At 37.8% G+C, this 19955-nt stretch overlaps 2 protein-coding genes across 2 annotated transcripts in view; both read right to left on the reverse strand.

Annotated features, from left to right (window-relative positions):
• Positions 1-1625: 1625 nt before the first annotated feature.
• Positions 1626-5541, reverse strand: Or85d (Odorant receptor 85d). The gene is made up of 3 exons (XM_018018894.2): positions 2396-5541; positions 2188-2343; positions 1626-2129 (listed from the first exon to the last, which is right to left on the reverse strand). The coding sequence occupies exons 1-3, from the start codon at positions 3434-3436 to the stop codon at positions 2073-2075; spliced, it is 1254 nt and encodes a 417-aa protein (XP_017874383.1). The 5' UTR covers positions 3437-5541; the 3' UTR covers positions 1626-2072.
• Positions 5542-5644: 103 nt separating this feature from the next.
• LOC149270885 (uncharacterized) overlaps positions 5645-19955 on the reverse strand; it is a 100169-nt gene continuing 85858 nt past the window's right edge. Inside the window, exon 2 of the mRNA XM_089471436.1 lies at positions 5645-11253. Within this exon, the coding sequence (XP_089327562.1) occupies positions 5889-11216 (5328 nt within the window). The 5' untranslated portion in view covers positions 11217-11253 and the 3' untranslated portion in view covers positions 5645-5888. The remainder of the gene's footprint in view (positions 11254-19955) is intronic.

Genomic DNA, 19955 nt, shown 5'->3' on the forward strand with positions numbered 1-19955 from the left:
TATGCAACAGATTTTGTAACTTCACATTAATATTGATCATACGCCCAGTTACCCTCTTACATTGAAGCTCTCCAATCTATAATCCAGATATTAAATGACAGCCATGCAATACTCTATTTTCACAGCCTTATAAACTAGTTCTTTAGAGCGCGATAGATAGGTAGGCATATAATAACTTGACTGCAAATTGTGATTGCTATACAATTGCTTTAGTGGTTGGTCAACCCGACTTCCAATGCTCGATATCATCTTGTTGAAGGCTTAAGACTAAAGGCCAGATTAAAAGCACACCTGGGCAACAGGCGCTGCTGCCACTTGCCGCTGGCAATTACTTTGATTAATAGCGGTTTGCCATCGAATGGAAATGCGCTTGTGGTTCGCCTCCCAACGGACAGCCAAATGTGTGGCGAGTGGATTGGTAATGGGGGTTTGGGGCTGGGCAAAAGTTTTTACAACTTTGCGAGTGAAAACTGCAAATACAAATGAAATTAGTCGAAACTATTTGGCCGGGCGCTGCGCTGCGTAATGGCATGGGAATCAAGTGAAGTCAAGTTCGTGACGCGCGTATTTCTAATTAGATTAGGTCAGCCTACCAGCCAGTCAGCCAGTCAACCAGTCAACCAGTCAGCCACGCCCACTTGTCCGAGTTGTCCGCTGAGAATTGCGAGCGTTGTTGTGATTGCCATTTGCTTGTGCGAGCATCGTGCCGTATTCTTGTTCTTGCCACTTTTTACAAAATTTTTAATTGAAAAAATTCTTCAATTTTGCCATCTATCTAACTGAGTGGACCTCACCCCTGGAGCTCAAGCCAGACAGCCGTACAAATGTAATTAGCCACGTCCAGAGGCTTCACTTTTCCATTTTTTCGTTCAGTTTCCTTCTCGTTTCCATTCAACTCAACGTTATGTCAACTTTTCAATTTTACAGTCATAAAAATGCAATTTGCCAGCCAATTTTGCAATTAATTTTAAGTGTTGCATAAGCTCAGGCGCCGCGCCTAACTGCCAATAGCCAATGTGTGTCGGTGTAAATGTGTATGTGTGTGTGTGAGCGTGATTACAAGTTTAATTAAAATGCCTGGCAAATGCTTAACGAAGGACTGCGCAAATGTTGCGATGACCAATCGTACAGCGCCACTGTACCAATATTAGTTCAAAATGAGAGATTTGTCTTAGCGTTAATTAATCATCGCTTTTGTGGTTGCGGAGCTCTTCTCTCACCTTTTCACTTTGCTATTGCACAGTATGCAAAATACAGCTTTTGGTCAGAAATTAATTATATACTATGTAAAATTTACAAGAACTAGAAAAACATCACATTAAACATAATAATAAAAATAAAAAATAAAATAAATAAAATTTTATTAAACAATGTCAACTCCTAATAAAATAAAATAAACTATATAGATTTGTAAAATGTATTTTGTTAAAAAAAATATACCTCTTAAATTATATTATATTAAATTAATTTGACTATTTAAATATATATTTCTTTACTTATTATGTAAATTTTCTAGGCTGTAGAGAGATAGAACTATGTAGAAAAATGTAAATAGAAATTATTAACTATAATAAAAAAATCAATATTTAAATGAAAATTTGCGAAGGTATAAATAATCTACATATATTTCACTGAGTCCCAGTACAGAAACAAATATGTAATTGTGTTGCAGTATTTTTATTTTCAAGAAGTAATATTTATGTAATCTTAAGCATCAATCGACTACAGTAAAGAATTGGCGCTTTGCCCGAGTCAAAGTAAAATCAGTGTTGGATTTTAACTACTCATGTTGGCCAAAGGGCGTAGTTTTCTTTAGCTTTTCTCTTTTCGTTTTCCTTTTTTTTTTATCGATATTGCTGTACGTTTGCCAGTGGCGATGCCATCGCACTGCCTGCTCAATCTAATTAGAAGCTGCAATTGTAGGAGGGTTGGCGTAAATGATTGCCCTTCCATGACTGGACCATTTCCGTAACCACATTTTTTGTCACTTGCACAGGCTGCCTGCTATGCATGCACACGCTATCGGACAATGACAGAAAGCTCACGGTTACGTCATACCACCTACATCTCTTCTACTGGGAGTACATGGTGCGCAGCAGGGCGAAGAACTTGTACGACAGCTGCAGCAGCTGCAAATGATATTGCGGATAACAGAAATTGTATTAGGCACCGTTAGGATCAACTTACGTCTGTTACGGTAACTAGGGAAACGTTCAAAAAGTTGGTAGCCCTGAGGTAACTGGGGCGCTGGGCACGCTGCATGATCAGTAGCATTAGCTTGCGATAGCGCAAATCGGACAGGTACCAATTGTGATTGTAAACGGCCTGGCCGATGAGCTCGCTCTGCCAATCGAAACAAAATTATATTGGGTCAATAGCTCCTCAAATTACTTACCGAATTGATCAAGCTTTGCGCGTAGCTACCGATCATGAAGACCTGCACCATGGCACAGAACAGAAAGAGCATCAGCATGACCAGATTATCGATGTTGCCCCCGATGGTTATCTGAAAGATGACAAAGCAGATGATGAACGAGGAGCTGGCAAAGTTGCAAAAGAGTGAAACTCCAAAGATCCGGCTGATGTCCTGACTCAGACACAGTAGCTGCTGATGGTAAGCGATGCTCCTCTGGAGGAAGCTCAGATCCTGGTCAGCAGACTGTACGCCTGCCACATGCTGCTCGATCTGTCTGCTTAATTGCTTGAAGTGCATGATCAGCAGCGTGACTAGGGCACACATGAGCATGTCCGCCGCCAGCTGGCCTGAGAGGCAGGTCTGGGCGGCAATATTTTGGGAGACGTACATGACATAGTAGCTCCAATTGCTTTTCCAATTCCACGGTGTCCAGCAGTAGTAAGGCAACGTCCGTTCAAAGTGTCGTATGCCCAGCCAGAGGTCGCACACCAAATAGTAGATGACCCAATAGAGATTGTAAGTCCAGATGAGCACCATATGCATGCCAAAGTAGAAGATGCTAACGTTTCTATAGCCTCTCAAGTAATCATTCAACCTATATTCCTTCTGTTGATCAGCTGTTACGGGATGCAGCAGCTGCAAGCGGTGGACCACTTTTGTGATATGCCCCCGCTTGCCCCAGATGTGCTGAATCTTTATATCGCCCACGACGACAAATCCAATGAAAGACAGGTTCATAGTGGCTTCCAGGAAATTGTTGCCAGTGCTGAACGCCAGGAATACATAGATCAATTCCGATAACAGCGTCAAGTTCAGATTTAGCATCTGGAATATGAAGTAACAGCGCAAAATTGTTTTGCGCCAATCGGTTGTATTTGCCGAGGTACTAGAAAGGGCTCGATCGTAAGCCTTCATGCCAATGGAGAAATAAAAGATGTCCACATATTGAAAGAACATGTACAGTGATTTGGTCTTTCCGTTCTTTTGTTCTTTTGAGCACTTCTCTAATTTCCACACCATTTCTGTATCGGAGCTCCTCTACTGCTGCCTGTACCTCCAACAGATTGAGGCGCTTTTATAGCACCATCGACCGATTGATAATTGCTAGCTAGAGCAAACCCACGCCCACTTGATTAACGTGCTCAGAAATCTCTCAATTAGCATGCTCCTGTGAATAGTAACAGTTGTCTCCAGTTATGTGGGCGTCCCTAATTGAGCCTAAGTCGAAATAAATGAGCTTCATCAAATCGATGATAGTTAATAGTAACTAGACAACGACTATAGTCGCTGTCCCAAACAGCTTCGATTACATTATAGACTTACAATTTGGCTGAGCGAGTCAAGTCTGCTCGACTAGGAATCCTTTGAACAAGTGATATTCCAATCATTCTATGCTTCATTATTGCATATATTAAAATAAAAAAAAATGCTATGCTGATTGCGCAATCGACGTAGAATGTGATAATGTGTTTATTTGGCAAAGCACAAGGTTCTAGAGCTTTGGCAAAGGGGCGTGTTCTAATAATTAACAAGAAACAGCCCAGACACACGCGCACACTTACTTTTCTTTAAGATGGACCATCTTCATAAAACTTTCAGATCGTGATAGTAACATTCAAATGAGTATATTTACCTAAACAGAAGTCTATAGTATTTGAACTAGATTTGAGACTAGAGGTGAATTATAATAAAACTGGTTCTATAAAATACACATAAATATTTAAAGACTCTAGCTCTAAAGATGTTTTTATTTTTATTTTTTTGTAGTCGGGCATCATCAACCATATAAATTGTGTGAGCGTCGATATATCCACTATAGCTTTTTGGACTTAGGTGGTCAACCCGAGTATATATACCATTTTCATGACTCTAGCATCAAGTGTTTAAATTATAGCAGACTTGCCATGCGTGGACATATCGTAACATTAGCTCATGTGCAAAATTTCAGCCTTCCTGCATTAAAACTGTAGAAGATACGGCTTTACCCGAATTGCCACGCTTCCAAAGTCGTAGATATGTATATAACTTTTTGAGCTTGGGTGGTCGACACAATTCTCCTTTCCAAATTTCAGCTTTCTAACTTTTCAATTAATGTGATTTCTAGCATATTGGAAATACATTTTCCGATTAGCCATGCTCCTAATAGATGGATCGGAAAAATTTTAACACTTTATAAATTTTGTGTTCCAAATTTCAAGTCTCTATCTTCAATAGCGCTGAAAATTGCTTTCATACGGATAGAGATTTTGAAGATCGACGCGATCAAACATGCAGACAGACGGATGAATGGATAGACGGACGGACAGACTGACGAGCTGGCGGACTCAGACTCAGCTCGCCGTCCTGATAAAGAACATATGTACTTGATGGGGTCTAACACACCTCCTACCGCCTATTAGATACATTAAAAAAACTATCATGATATACCTTGATTTTAAATTTTCAATGGTCTTAGGGTGCTTGCATGTTTGAATATATGTGCACGTGCCTGTCACGTGTTTTTATTTTGCTTTTGGTTTGATATGTTATGTTTGTACCACCCAATTGATTTTAGTGAAATGATCTGCTGATCATGTCATCGAAGTATTCTATCAACAAGTTCAGACTCAATCCCACATTAGCAAAATTTGCAACTGACTTCAATAACATGAAAAACAAGTAAGAAAGTTCTAATGGAGACTGCTCGAGTACGAGATCCCCTGAACCCTTCGAGGAACTGTTATGTCAATGATTCTTCGGGTCTTTCTGGTTACACAAGAAACACACACACTCACAGACACACATAGGCATGCACGCATAAACACGCATGGGCTGCAGTGTGGGCTTACTATGGGAAATGAATTGCTTAAAACCTTTTCTTGTAGAAGGACTTTCTTCATGAAACTTTTAGATTGTGATTGTATCATTAAAATGCTTGTATTTGCCAGGCACAAGTCTCTATTATTTGAAATACGCTGTTGAGTATCTATTAGACCTTGGTACAAAACCAAGACTAGGTAGTTGTATTTGTGTTTAATTGTAAGCCTCTAGTACAGAACCAGTGACTACGGGCGTCGCAACAAGTACTTGAACCAGTTGGACAACGGAGATGAGTATCAAAATAGTGAAAGACGAGACTCGTTGCTCTATTTTCAAGTGCTATTTTCTTACTAATTTATTTTATGAACGTAATGGCCTTATATACTATTTTTAGGTGGTAGGTATCAATACAAGACAGTGATTATGGAATTTTACTTATTTAATAAACCTAAATAAATATATAAAAGGTTTTATTACGGTCAGAAAAGGCTATCTTATAACAGATAACCCAATACTTATACCTAGCGATAATGATGGGTTATTTGCTAATTGTTCTGGTACTGCAGATAACCATTCTACCTACTATCTTAATTTGTTTAGGATGAGTTATGTAGATTGTTGATTGTAGATTGAACACAAAACTCAGACATACTCCCGGCCGTTAAACGATGGTTTAACTATCAGATACGTTGATCCGGAAGGCATCTTGTCCAATTGCTGGGGCCGATATACCGTCTTGTGTCCTGGGTGTTGTTGGTCCTGCTTGATTAATCCTTCTGCTGAAATATAGTGCAAGCAAGATCAATGACGCTGCTAGTGCAACATATGACATGATGACGGAATGATTTATCGGCGAGATCCATTGTGGAAGTTGAATTTCAGATGCTGGTATCAAGTGCATATTTTTAAGGTTAGTTGCCTCGAGTAGCTCACTTGACTTATTTCTCGATGGATTTTGATGAGGTGGTTGTGTGGTTAAATTGCCAAATCGCATGTAAGATGAATACATGGTGCTGGTTGATGTGCTATGACCCGTTATGATCATATCTGCGTTGCGGATGTTACATCCTGACTTCATGATGAGGAGTCCAGCATCTCGTAGTCCAATGCTTGAGGTGCCATCAGGACAAACAGCGGAGAGATCCATTGGGGTCCGTGTCGCAAATATCCATTGATTTTTAAAAAACATATTGGCCCAACTGAGCGAGTGGTTTGTTGTTGAAGTTTTGCAATTATCTGACGTTTTATTGTTGAACATGAGGAATTCACAGCAATGTTCCATTCTGAACAATGATTGTTTGTGATAACATATGTGTTCACTAGTTTGAAGGGGATGACAATGTCTGAATTCTTCATGTGTAAGGCTCAGAAATTCATCGCGATGATCATTAACGGCAATTAGTGGCACGCTTATTGATATTTTTGTGATTCCTCGGGAGGATACCACTGGAATAGGTATCAAGTTGTACAATTCCAGTATCTGTGTGGATATAAGTGGCAATGTTATTTTGAACACAGCGTGCCTGTTTACAATGGCTCCTTCGGCTTGCATCATTTTATATAACTGGAGTACATTTCCATTTGTACTAGGAACTTGTTGTCCTATTTTTAAATGATCCTTCATTTGTTCTAATTGATCTCGCAGTTGGCTTGGCGATAGTAACAGTGGACTAATTGTGTTGTGTCGAGCATCCATCAGTACTTTTATAATTTCTGTTTGCATTCGTTGAAGGTTTGCTGCCGTTAATGTTAGTTGCGTTGTCAGAGATATATACCAATGAAAGAGATTATGTTGGGCTTTCTCTGTAATCATGGCGTTAAGTTGGTCTTCCATGTTATTTAGACGTCTTTCCATTGTGGCTTCGTCACGTTTTAATACGTTGAATGTGGAATCCACCAAGGAGGTTTGATTTTTTAAGACTGATACCAAATAGTCTTCGTTTTGTTTCACCTTCAAAATCGTTTCGGACATTTCCTTTGCATATGTTGAATCCAACACCCCGAATAAACTGCTCGCTATGTTTCCAATTATATCCAGTGGCGCTCTTTTAGGTCTTGCTTGTTGTAGAAGCTCATTTTCAGCTAATAATTCGGTCTCCACATGCTTGAAATGCTGATACACGCTCTGGCATGGAACTGTGATACTTAGGTCGGCACATAATTTCTTTATGCGGTTGATCCCTTTAGAGAATGTTTTCATTTCATTCCAATATGGTTCCAGATCGTAATAAGCAATGATGGTCCAATCTGCAACTGCCAATCGAGCTGATCCGATTCGTTCGTAGTAGATACCAGGCTTAGATTCAAAATATGTAATGTTGATAGATTGCGTCAATATGAGTGGTAGAAACAATATGATGGTAAGCAGCATTGTTGTAAGGGAGGGCGTCCAGGGTGTTCTGAGCCGTTTCGCCTTTTGGTTAGCCGAGGGATCATTTTGTGATATGTCTTCGAGTGGATGTTTGTGTTGTGGCTCATCGATGGCTAGTAGTGGCGCCAATTTGTGTATAGGTCGTTTGAAGGTGCCATGTGCTGTCTTCACATCGACCACTCGTATATGGTTGTCGGGGCCGGTGTATACTCTTTGTATTCTTCCCATAGGCCATTGTCGACATGGTACATTGTCCTCTTTGATGAGTACCAACATTCCTTCTGATACGTTTGCCGTTGATCTCGTCCATTTTGTACGTTGCTGAAGTTCGTGGAGGTATTCCTGTGACCATCGAGTCCAGAACGTATGCTTCAGATGTTGAATTAACTCTAATCTTTGTCCAAGCGACCTTCCGTCTTCCCTTTCTACGTCATGGGCTTGTGCTGTTAGCGGTTCTCCAATCAGAAAGTGTCCAGGTGTTAGTGCAGCAAGATCATTTGGATCGGTTGACATAGGAGTTATTGGCCGAGAGTTAAGTATTGCCTCTATCTCAATGACAACGGTTTCAAGTTCATCATACGTTAATGAGGCGGTCGATACATTTTTCAATAGTAAGTGTTTTGCTGACTTAACTGCTGCTTCCCAGAGCCCGCCAAAGTGTGGTGCTCGAGGAGGAATGAAATGGAATTTTACATTTGTTTTGTGGCATTCAGCTAATATCCTGTCTTTTGCCTTGTCGCTGTAGATTGCGTCTTCTAGCTCTTTCAGTTTGATGTTGGCGCCCACAAAGTTTGTAGCATTGTCGCAGTGTAGTGTTTGGCAATTTCCACGCCGTCCCATAAATCGTTTTAAGGCCGCAATGAATTTGTCAGTGGTTAAATCACTTACTGTTTCCATATGGATGGCCTTAGTCGCAAAACAACAGAATATCGCGATGTAAGCCTTGTCTGGGCGCTTTCCACGCACTTTATGATGAATCCAGAATGGGCCACAGTAATCGACCCCAGCATTTTTAAATGGTCTTGCTGGGCTGACGCGTAGTTCCGGTAGATTGCCCATTAATTGTTGAAACATCTTTGGTTTTGCTCGAGTACATCGGACGCAGTTTTGAGTAATGTTCCGTGCTAATGTTTTGCCTTTAAGTATCCAGTAATTTTGCCTTGACCTTGCAAGTAGTGCTTGTGGTCCACAGTGCATGTTGTCTATGTGGAGTTCTCGTAACAGTGATTTGACAATTGGGTCATTGTATGGTAACAATATAGGATGTTTTTCATCAAATGATAGAGCTGATTTTTCGATCCTACCGCCCACTCGTATGATGTTATCCTTGTCTAGAAACGGTGTCATAGATTTGAGGTTGCTTTTGCTGTCTACTACGCCATGCTTTGTGAGGTTCGTCAACTCCTCAGGGAAGTCTACCTGTTGAATCTTACGTAATATAACAATCCTGGCACGTTCCAACTCCTCATGTGTGAGTGTATTACCATTTTTGTTTGGGTGTCGTAGCCGCATTATATATGCTATAATGCGTTGTAGTCTTCGGAAGGAATTATTGTGATTGATGGAATAGATTACATCACATGTTTTTGCGACAGGAGCTGCTACAGCCCTTGGGTTTCCCTTTCGTCCCAATGTGTCGTTAGTTGTAGTTGCTACCGAGCATGTGGCGACTGTCGAAGTTGATCTGTTAACTCTTCCAGCTATTATCCAGCCTAGTTTGGAGTTTTGCATCATAGGTAATTTTGGGCTCCTTTTGATTTGCTCCGGTAGTATGAGCTCGAAATAATGTTCGGCTCCGAGTAGTAAGTCAATCTTTCCAGGTTTCGCAAAGGTTGGGTCCGCCAATGGTATGTTGCTTGGTACCCAAGATATGTTGTCTATTTTGTGGTTTGGTTGATCCGCCACAATATGTGGTAATACGAACGCCTCTACCCGTGTCGTGTAACTTCCATTTTGAGATTTTATGAGGACATTGACCCTGGATTTCATTGAACTTGGGTTTCCTCCAATGCCTTCGATTCGCATGGTTGAGTTTTTGACTGCAAGTGATAATGTTTTTACAGCTCTTTCAGAGATCATGTTTATCTGAGAGCCTGAATCCAGGAGTGCTCTGAAACTTCCATATTGGCCGTTGTTTCCATGCACTTCGACTCGAGCAGTGGCGAGTAGCACATAATTATTTATTGTACTATGTGCTGCGGCAGTTATTTTGACGTCATCTTTGTTCTCCAGATGTAGCAACGTATTATGTTTTTTGTTGCACTTCATGCAATTGCGTAGGAAACATGATTTTGCCATATGATTGGGCCGCAGACAGTTTAGGCACAGTTTTTGGTTTAGTGCCCATTTTAGTCGTGCGTCTCCAGATTTTGACGCGAACTTGTCACATCGATAAATTTTATGTTCTGCTGAATCACAGAATTGACAGCCTTTATTCTTTTCTGTTGAGGCAGACGCGCATATCCTTTGCTTTTCTTTAGGGACGTATTGTTTCCCTCCTATCGCTTCCAGTGCCAAGAATCTTTGTTCTAAGAAGGCTAAGAATTCCTTGATGGGTTGTAGCTTTCTTGTGTCTTTAATGGATTGCTCATACAGTACATGAGTAGTCCTGTCCAATTTTCTTGCCAGTAGCACTAGCAAAAGTGGATCCCAATTGTTGACTTCTATGCCGCCGTTTCTCAACGTAGCTAACGTTTCTTGAATAATATCGTGGAAACCTTTTATTGATGATGCATCGTTTGTCACTGATGGTTGATCCAAAAGTTTGTGTAGAGTCGTTGTAGTCAGGACTCGCTTGTTGTCAAAACGCTCCTTCAGCATTGTCCAGGCAGTTTCATAGTTGGACTCTGTTAGATCCAAGTGTCTAACCAGTCTTTCAGCATCTCCAGAGAGGTTTGATTTTAAGTACCACATTTTTTGTACTGTTGGCAATGTTGACTCATGAATCATTTTTGTGAATAGATCATGAAATTGTTGCCATTTTAAATAGCATCCGTCGAATTGTGGTATGGATACCTTTGGTAGCTGTACTTGCGTTTGGGCGGCTGCAGCATTAATTGATGGCTTCACATCAATAGGCGTGGATTGAATTTGGAATATGGCTGCTTCTGCATTCAAATAATTTTCCATGTTGTATCCAAGAGCTATTGGATCTTCGAACAGTCTGAAGATCTCGAAGTGAATATGGTTTATTTTTTCCCAATATTCTGTTACAAGGGGCCTGAATCGGGCCTGTGACTCTTGTGTTATCTGACCAATCAGTCTTTGTAGCGCTGCTAGTAACGCGGTTTGATGCCTTTGGAGAGGTATCAAGTCCGAGCGTGCTGTATCTGGAGGGCTTAGCTCGTTCAGTTTTGTGGAAAATTCCTCCTGATATTTAATTACGATGTCCTTGATCTTTGAGAAGTAACCTTCCCTTACATAAGGATTCTCCACAGGATTTTCCGCCATTAGATTCCTTATTTTCTCATTTCCTTGATCGAAGGCACTCCAAAGCTGATTTAACTGAGCAGCCTTATTATGGAAGTATGTTGCATTTGACCTCCGTTCCTGAGGATCCTTTTTATAGTTCCTAATTAGAGCTTGGATCTCCTCACCAAGCGTGGTTTGGTTATTAATTAAACTCTCCATTTTTAATTGATTTGTTTTATTTTTTATAAATTCGTTTCTTTTTTTTCTTAATTCTTGTTGTCTGATGTTTGATTAATCAGAATGATGCAGTAGTGCTGATGCCTATGCTGACTTGTCGCCAAGATGACAATCCTGGTGAGTCTGGTTGATTGAGTTGAGGCCGATTCAGCGCTTAGTTTGACCACTTGTTGATCAATTCGAAGATATAGGATTCGCCAAATGAATCCACTGTATTTTGTTTGGTTATGAAGATGTTGGTCGTTAAGTTGACCACGTCTACCGGTTGATTTAGAAATAGGGTTCGCCAAATGAACGCTATGATTTCTAAAAATTCGTCTTCCTTCACGTCGGGGTCACCAAATGTTGAGTATCTATTAGACCTTGGTACAAAACCAAGACTAGGTAGTTGTATTTGTGTTTAATTGTAAGCCTCTAGTACAGAACCAGTGACTACGGGCGTCGCAACAAGTACTTGAACCAGTTGGACAACGGAGATGAGTATCAAAATAGTGAAAGACGAGACTCGTTGCTCTATTTTCAAGTGCTATTTTCTTACTAATTTATTTTATGAACGTAATGGCCTTATATACTATTTTTAGGTGGTAGGTATCAATACAAGACAGTGATTATGGAATTTTACTTATTTAATAAACCTAAATAAATATATAAAAGGTTTTATTACGGTCAGAAAAGGCTATCTTATAACAGATAACCCAATACTTATACCTAGCGATAATGATGGGTTATTTGCTAATTGTTCTGGTACTGCAGATAACCATTCTACCTACTATCTTAATTTGTTTAGGATGAGTTATGTAGATTGTTGATTGTAGATTGAACACAAAACTCAGACATACGCCTTTTATAAATTTGTTGGTGAGGGGTAGATATAGGGGTGGTGGTACATTTGACAAAAATAAAAATTCAGTAAAATGCATTTGAAATTTGGACACTTTTACTCTTAAGGTATAGGATATAGTTAAATAAATTGTTTTCGATAAAGTTTTTAATCGAGAAAACAAAAAAATATATTTTTTTTTATTTATTTTTTTATTATATTATTTAAACAGGCTTTTTACTACCTAATTGGCAGCTTAACAAGTTGAACATAAAAACACAATTATTTACAGCACACACTACAGAAATTTTATAACGATAACAATATAACAATTTACAAAAATATCAACAAACAAACAATAACAATTTTTACGTATATCACATTAAATTTGACTTGATATATGAAAAAAAAAAATAAATTAAGGGAATGAGTTATCAATTTTTGGAGATAAACCCGATATGCGCGCTATATATACGGACATTTAAAAAAATTGAAGTCTCTAGCTCTTATATCTTTTGGACGGACGGATAGACAGACAGACGGACAGGGCCAAATCGACTCAGCTCGTCGCCCTGATCAAGAATATATATACTTTGTGGGGTCTTTTCTGCACTTTCTGTATTTGTATTTGTATCAGTATCTGTATCTGTATCTGTATCTGTATCTGTATCTGTTATCTGTATCTGTATCTGTATCTGTATCTTTGTATCTGTATCTGTATCTGTATGCTGTATCGGACTCTGTATCTGTCTCTGTATGTATCTGTATCTGTATCTGTATCTGTATCTGTTCTGGATCTGTATCTGTATCTGTATCTGTATCTGTAATCTGTATCTGTATCTGTATCTGTATCTTATCTGCACTTTCTGTATCTGTATCTGTATCTGTATCTGTATCTGTATCTGTATCTGTATCTGTATCTGTATCTGTATCTGTATCTGTATCTGTATCTGTATCTGTATCTGTATCTGTATCTGTATCTGTATCTGTATCTGTATCTGTATCTGTATCTGTATCTGTATCTGTATCTGTATCTGTATCTGTATCTGTATCTGTATCTGTATCTGTATCTGTATCTGTATCTGTATCTGTATCTGTATCTGTATCTGTATCTGTATCTGTATCTGTATCTGTATCTGTATCTGTATCTGTATCTGTATCTGTATCTGTATCTGTATCTGTATCTGTATCTGTATCTGTATCTGTATCTGTATCTGTATCTGTATCTGTATCTGTATCTGTATCTGTATCTGTATCTGTATCTGTATCTGTATCTGTATCTGTATCTGTATCTGTATCTGTATCTGTATCTGTATCTGTATCTGTATCTGTATCTGTATCTGTATCTGTATCTGTATCTGTATCTGTATCTGTATCTGTATCTGTATCTGTATCTGTATCTGTATCTGTATCTGTATCTGTATCTGTATCTGTATCTGTATCTGTATCTGTATCTGTATCTGTATCTGTATCTGTATCTGTATCTGTATCTGTATCTGTATCTGTATCTGTATCTGTATCTGTATCTGTATCTGTATCTGTATCTGTATCTGTATCTGTATCTGTATCTGTATCTGTATCTGTATCTGTATCTGTATCTGTATCTGTATCTGTATCTGTATCTGTATCTGTATCTGTATCTGTATCTGTATCTGTATCTGTATCTGTATCTGTATCTGTATCTGTATCTGTATCTGTATCTGTATCTGTATCTGTATCTGTATCTGTATCTGTATCTGTATCTGTATCTGTATCTGTATCTGTATCTGTATCTGTATCTGTATCTGTATCTGTATCTGTATCTGTATCTGTATCTGTATCTGTATCTGTATTGTATCTGTATCTGTATCTGTATCTGTATCTGTATCTGTATCTGTATCTGTATCTGTATCTGTATCTGTATCTGTATCTGTATCTGTATCTGTCTATCTGTATCTGTATCTGTATCTGTATCTGTATCTGTATCTGTATCTGTATCTGTATCTGTATCTGTATCTGTATCTGTATCTGTATCATTCTTATTTCCATTTTCCATTTAACATTTGTTGACTTGCTTTTAGGTCACCTCTGTCAGCTTAAGACATGCTGCGTGTTTTCTAAGACCTTTTCCATTCTGTTCTTTATTGCATCTTAGGTTTATTTTCTGAGTCGAGCAACAAGAAATATGTTGAGTAACAGCATTGGCCTGTCAGTTATCTGAGTATCTGTTTGTGCAGTTGCTGTGTGACAACATTAAATTTGACTTGCCTTGGCACACAATTGTATCTTACAGATATTCTGAACTCCTCCCCTTCTCCCAGTTTCAAAGCCAAACTTTGCTACGTCCATCTATTTTTTTTTTGTGCTCAACTACAACTATCCATATTTGTTTCAGGCAAGTGACAGTCATATGAGCTGGCTGATGCGTGCTGCATGTAAAAGTCTGTTGACTTGACACTTTTTATACCCTGAACCCATTGAAAATGGGAAATCAGGGTATAATGGTTTTGTGAAAAGTATGTAACAGGCAGAAAGAATCATCGCAGACCCCATACAGTATATATATTCTTGATCAGGACGAGTTGATATAGCCCTGTCCGTCTGTCCGTCCGTCCGTCCGTCCGTCTGTATGAGCAAAAGAATCTCAGAAGATATAAGAGCTAGAGAGCTGAAATTTGGCATGCATACTTGTGTATACCATACGTGGTACGAGTTTGCTTTATTTTTTCGATAGCTCGTCCGAAAACTTTTTTATCGAGAATAATTGAAAAATCGACTTGGTTTTTTCAGCCTAATTGGAGCACATCTAGACCTGGAGACTTCAGATTTGCGTTGTATATAAAGTTAATGGATACAAAGATTTTGTAATTTACAGATTTTGGATACCACGCCCCCTTCGCCCCCAATTTGTAAAAAACGCATTTCAAGTACTAAAGACTTATGTTTTGGAATGCTTTTTAACCATATGATTACGCTCTGAAAGTTTCATTAAGATTGTATGTCTACAAAAGAAATTATTCAACAAATAAATTCGTATAATATTGCCCACATTGCACCGCAGCCGCTGCTTACTGCGCAGTTAGCAGAGCGCGTGCTTATAAGTGCATGGGTATGTATGTGTACATAGAAGAAGTGCAGAATGATTAGAATATCAGCTTGGAGGGTTCAGGGTATCTCCTAGTCGAGCAGTCTCGACTGGAGCCTTCTTACTTGTTTCATCTATAGCATCTGAATGTCTTAGATTAAGCAATATGGATTTGCAACGAGTTACGTGCACGTTACGACGTCTGTCTGGATATATTGATTAGTGCCGTTAAGATATCGCTCTTTCACCTGTCAGTAGACAGATTAGCTATAAGGAACACCTGGAGTGGATGACTATATAATATGATATGATAAAAATCTGTTCTGTCTATCTTTAATTCTATTGAATCAGTTTCCTTGCATAAATTTAAACACAATATGAAAGTTATTTAAGTCAATGTCTCTTCGACTCGTGGAAGTTGACCTCATTTTTGTGGGTTTCATAAAATAATGTACATGTCCATTTGAAATGCTTATTTAAATGCCAGCGAGTATGTGGATAATGCACATTTATTAGAGCGTCGTTAATGAAGTGCATTTGTATTTATATTACCGCATTGTCATGTCAGATTTATTTTCATATGCAATTAGCGTTTTATATTCATTTCAGGACGTGCCATTGCTCATTTCCCATTTCTCATGCGTTGGCGTTCTGCATTAAATAGGTTTTTGATGTCAAACCAAGGTTAATTAATTAAAATGCTTGTCCTGCCCTGGCTGCAACTATTTAGATAACTACGGCAAACACGACAAATGGCTATCGCTTTAATATTGCGCTCCAACAGATTTATTAAGAGTGCTGTTGTATGTGTACTGAGCTCTTCATCATGTTATAAGCATAAATATCTGAACAGTCGAATGGTTCCTTCTAAATTTACACCTGGCTCAACCTGGCCTATGCAGTTATAGTGTCTAGTTTATTTGGATAAAAGTTTTGAATGTGGGGGTGAATATTGTTAGACTGGTTTATAGACGGCATATTTATTCGAAACTGTATTTTAGACTCCTGTCCACATCTAAGGGAAATCAAATCTAACTGCCCTTTTGAAATGTGAGTTTCAGATAAATAGTTGAATTAAACTTTAGCTAGTAAGGAATGATAATTACTCTTCAATTTGATAGGCCTGCATACATTTACTTTGATACTTTGCTTTGGTGGTCTCAATTAGATCAGACAAATTAGCTGAACAATAACCTAATCAAGTTTTCAGTAATAAGCGAAGAAGTAATAAGATTCGGGTTTGATCTTAGTTAAGATATGTCTGACGAGACCTACTTACAACAGGCAATTGTCGTCTTCCACAAAAACAAAGCAATTACCCATAAACTTTTATTTTCCTTAGCCTTTATATCTTTTATGCGGGAACCTAAAAAAAGGAAAAGAAAACCCACAGAGCAACATATACATACATATGTGTGTATGAACGTGTGTAAACACGAGTGCGAGCATGTGACTTGTTCCACAGTATTATCAAAAACATTTCCACAAACTTATGACAGCAGGCGGGGCGGGGTAGACGTGTGAGGCAAGGCTACGGAAATATGCTTGTTTTGGCTGCTGGCAATTTTGAATGTATGCCAAATGTTGTTGTTTTTATTGTTGTTGCTACTGTTGCTGTTGCTGTTGCTATTTCTATTGCTGTAATTGTTACACCAAACAGTGAAATGTGCAATGATAACGCCGCAGTGTCTGTGCTTGCTCCACATTTTCGGCAATCGTACACACATGCATAGCAAAATATGCACAAGTATTGGCGCTTGGGCAACGCGTATCTGGACTGGGCTACAATCAGCTGGCATTGGGCCATTTCTGTGGCTGTTGTTGTTGGAGTCTTTAAGCTGCCTAGGTGGTCTTTAATTAACTGGAAAAAGATCTAGGTCTGCCCAATCTTTTAAAGTCTTATGGAAATAGAGGAGCCGTCATGGCTGACAGTTTTAAAGCTTCGTATTATCAGTATTATTTTGCACAATTTTTTACTATATGCGGCAAGCCAATTTTTTATGCAACTTCGAAATTTTGAGAGAATAATATAATAAGTAAAAATATATCAAATGCATATATATAAACAATTAATAAGAAATTATAAATAAATATATTATACTAAAACTCCGCAGTTGACGCATAATGTGAATGTGAATCCTTTTCCAGCCCTTACCGTATTCTATATACGCTTAAAAGACAATGCCAACTTATCGATTACTATCGCTAAATGGGATGACTTATTGTTATAGCCACGATTCTGCCTGTTACCTTGATGTTACCATGTTTTTATGGTTTCAGGGTATAACTATTACCATGTAATGATTATTAAATTATTATTAGCCAAAATTAAAATCAAACATATTGCAAACAATTAAATGCACTTAGTAAACTATATTTTTTCTTAAGATAAAACTAAAAATCCTTCAATTTTAAATTTTGAATCATCAAATCCATTAGAGCTGAATATTTGGATATTAAAAAAAAAAAAAATAAAATAAAATAAAAAAATAATAATAATAATTAAATACTCATTAAATACAAACTGGAAAACATTTGGTCTAATTGCAATATTCAAAGTTGTGTGAAATGAATGAATTTCTAAATTATTATCTTAACATTTATTTAATAAAGCTCAAATAATTATTATATAACTTTTGGTTTGGGTCAATTCAAAAAGTATTTGTTGTCTAGCACAAACCATGCAATGCATTGCAATGCTTAACTGATTTGAGGTGAGTTGCAAACGAGGAAAAACTGTTGCACACATTGGCACGCAGGCCGATGTTGTTTTCCCTAGTTGATTTGCGGCGCTTATTGCATAATTACAATTGAAAACAACTTTTATTGCGTGCATCCAACTTTAACAACACACATAGATACACACATATATATACCCACACACACACGCTCTTTATTTCATTTATATCACAGACCTATAATTGGCGCAGCGTTTTTTCTGCATAAGAATCGGCAACACCTGCATAAAGTCTGATTTAACAGTTTGTACACGAACACGAAACCCATTTGCAAGTTTTGCCATAGGGGGCGTGGCAATGCTTTTTCAGCGCGAAAAGAGCAGAAGCCAAAGTTTCGCATTCGCATTTTATGGGCGTTTTACGTGGCGCAAAAAAGGGGTCCAGAGCTCTGTTTGCACCCAATTTTAAATGCATTTTTCTGGTACCGCGCTAATTTCGTTAATATTTGCAATATGTCGGCGGCTGTAGGTGTGTAGCCCGAGCGAGTAAGAGAGAAGGAGAGAAAGTTGCTTTTGATTTTTATACCCTGGGATCCATTTGAAATGCAAGATCAGGCTATAATGGTTTCTCGAGAGGTTCAGGGGATCGCGTAGTTGAACAGTCCCGACTAGAGCGGTCTGTTCTGACAAGGGCAATCTTACGCGCTCCAACAGGATAGGTTTAAACCCAATTTGCACCCTTTTAACAGATCTTGAGTCTCGACTAGCGCACCCTGTCATGTTTTGATATGTTGCCCACCCCACCATACTGATCGGACGAACTAGGAAACACATTGCCAAACTTGTGACAGCAGTATACTCAGATTTTAGTCTGAATTAAATATTTTTAATTGATGGGTAAGCATACTCAATATTACGCTTGCAAATAGCCGACATGTTTACATGTTTACTTTCTAAAGGATAGATATGTCTTGTCTTGACAAAATTTGAGATAAATCAAATATTTTATATCAACGCCAGTTGGGACCAACGGAATAGGCAGATATGTATTCTAGAGTTTATTACATAAACGAAGTTAGTTAACTGCGCATATATAAACCACAATAAATATTACATAATATGCTGTAGCTCGAATAGCAGATTATCAAATTAATCTACAAATTAATTACATCTATTAAATTTATAAAACTTAAATTTATAAACTGATGAGATTTAATTTGGATGATTAAATTATTTATTCAAATACGTTTATGTACGCACAATAATAGAACAGATGAATCAAAATAATGCTTGAAAATTCCTCTTGCAAATGGTTTGTTATTCTTAAATCATTAAACAACAAAAAATGAAACTTGTTTCTGTTTAGTTACTTGTATTTACCATTATATGAAAGGATTTGGCTCTGACCACTACTCGTTCTTTATAAATAATTAAGTCCACAATTTCAAGAAATTGCACATTAATTGCCATTTACAGAAATGAATGCATATTACACTGCTCGACGACAAGTGTAATTATTATTCAACTGAGACAATAACAAGTAAAAAAGTTCTAATGGAGACTGCAAACAACTGATATTCCAATCATTCTGCACTTCTTTTATGCACACATTCAAGAGCACATGCACATATACATAGGCATGAAGCCACGCTGCCCTAGAGGCGCTGCAGTGGGATAGTATGCGAACGTATTTATTTAATAAATTCGCTTGCAATGGGACTATGTATTGGCACAAGTGTCTAGTACTTGAACTAATTTTACAAAAGGGGGCGTGGTATCTAAAATCTGTAAATTTCAAAAATCAAAGTAAATCAGAAGCCTCTAGGCCTAGAAATACGCAAATTACGACTTAAATTATTGTCGGTAAAATAGAAATGAAATGAGTTATAGAAAAAATATGATAAACTTGCTTGACGTATTGTAAAACTTAAAGTCTCTAGCTGTTATATCTACTGAGTTTGCTATAAGTTTTGGTAGTCAAACTTAGACTGATTCGTTTATTAATTTATTATTTATTCTGAAGTTAGTAAAGTAAATGTTGTTATTCATAATGCGTGAATTTTATTACATAAATATTTTTTTAAAGATTTTGTAAAGCTTAATATTCATGTTATTTACTATCTTTATTTTCTTTCAGTGCCGAGCATATTCTTTAAAATT

The sequence above is a fragment of the Drosophila arizonae genome, chromosome 2, assembly GCF_054131065.1.
Source record: "Drosophila arizonae isolate 15081-1271.41 chromosome 2, UAZ_ARI_1.0, whole genome shotgun sequence".
Classification (NCBI taxonomy): Eukaryota; Metazoa; Arthropoda; class Insecta; order Diptera; family Drosophilidae; genus Drosophila; species Drosophila arizonae.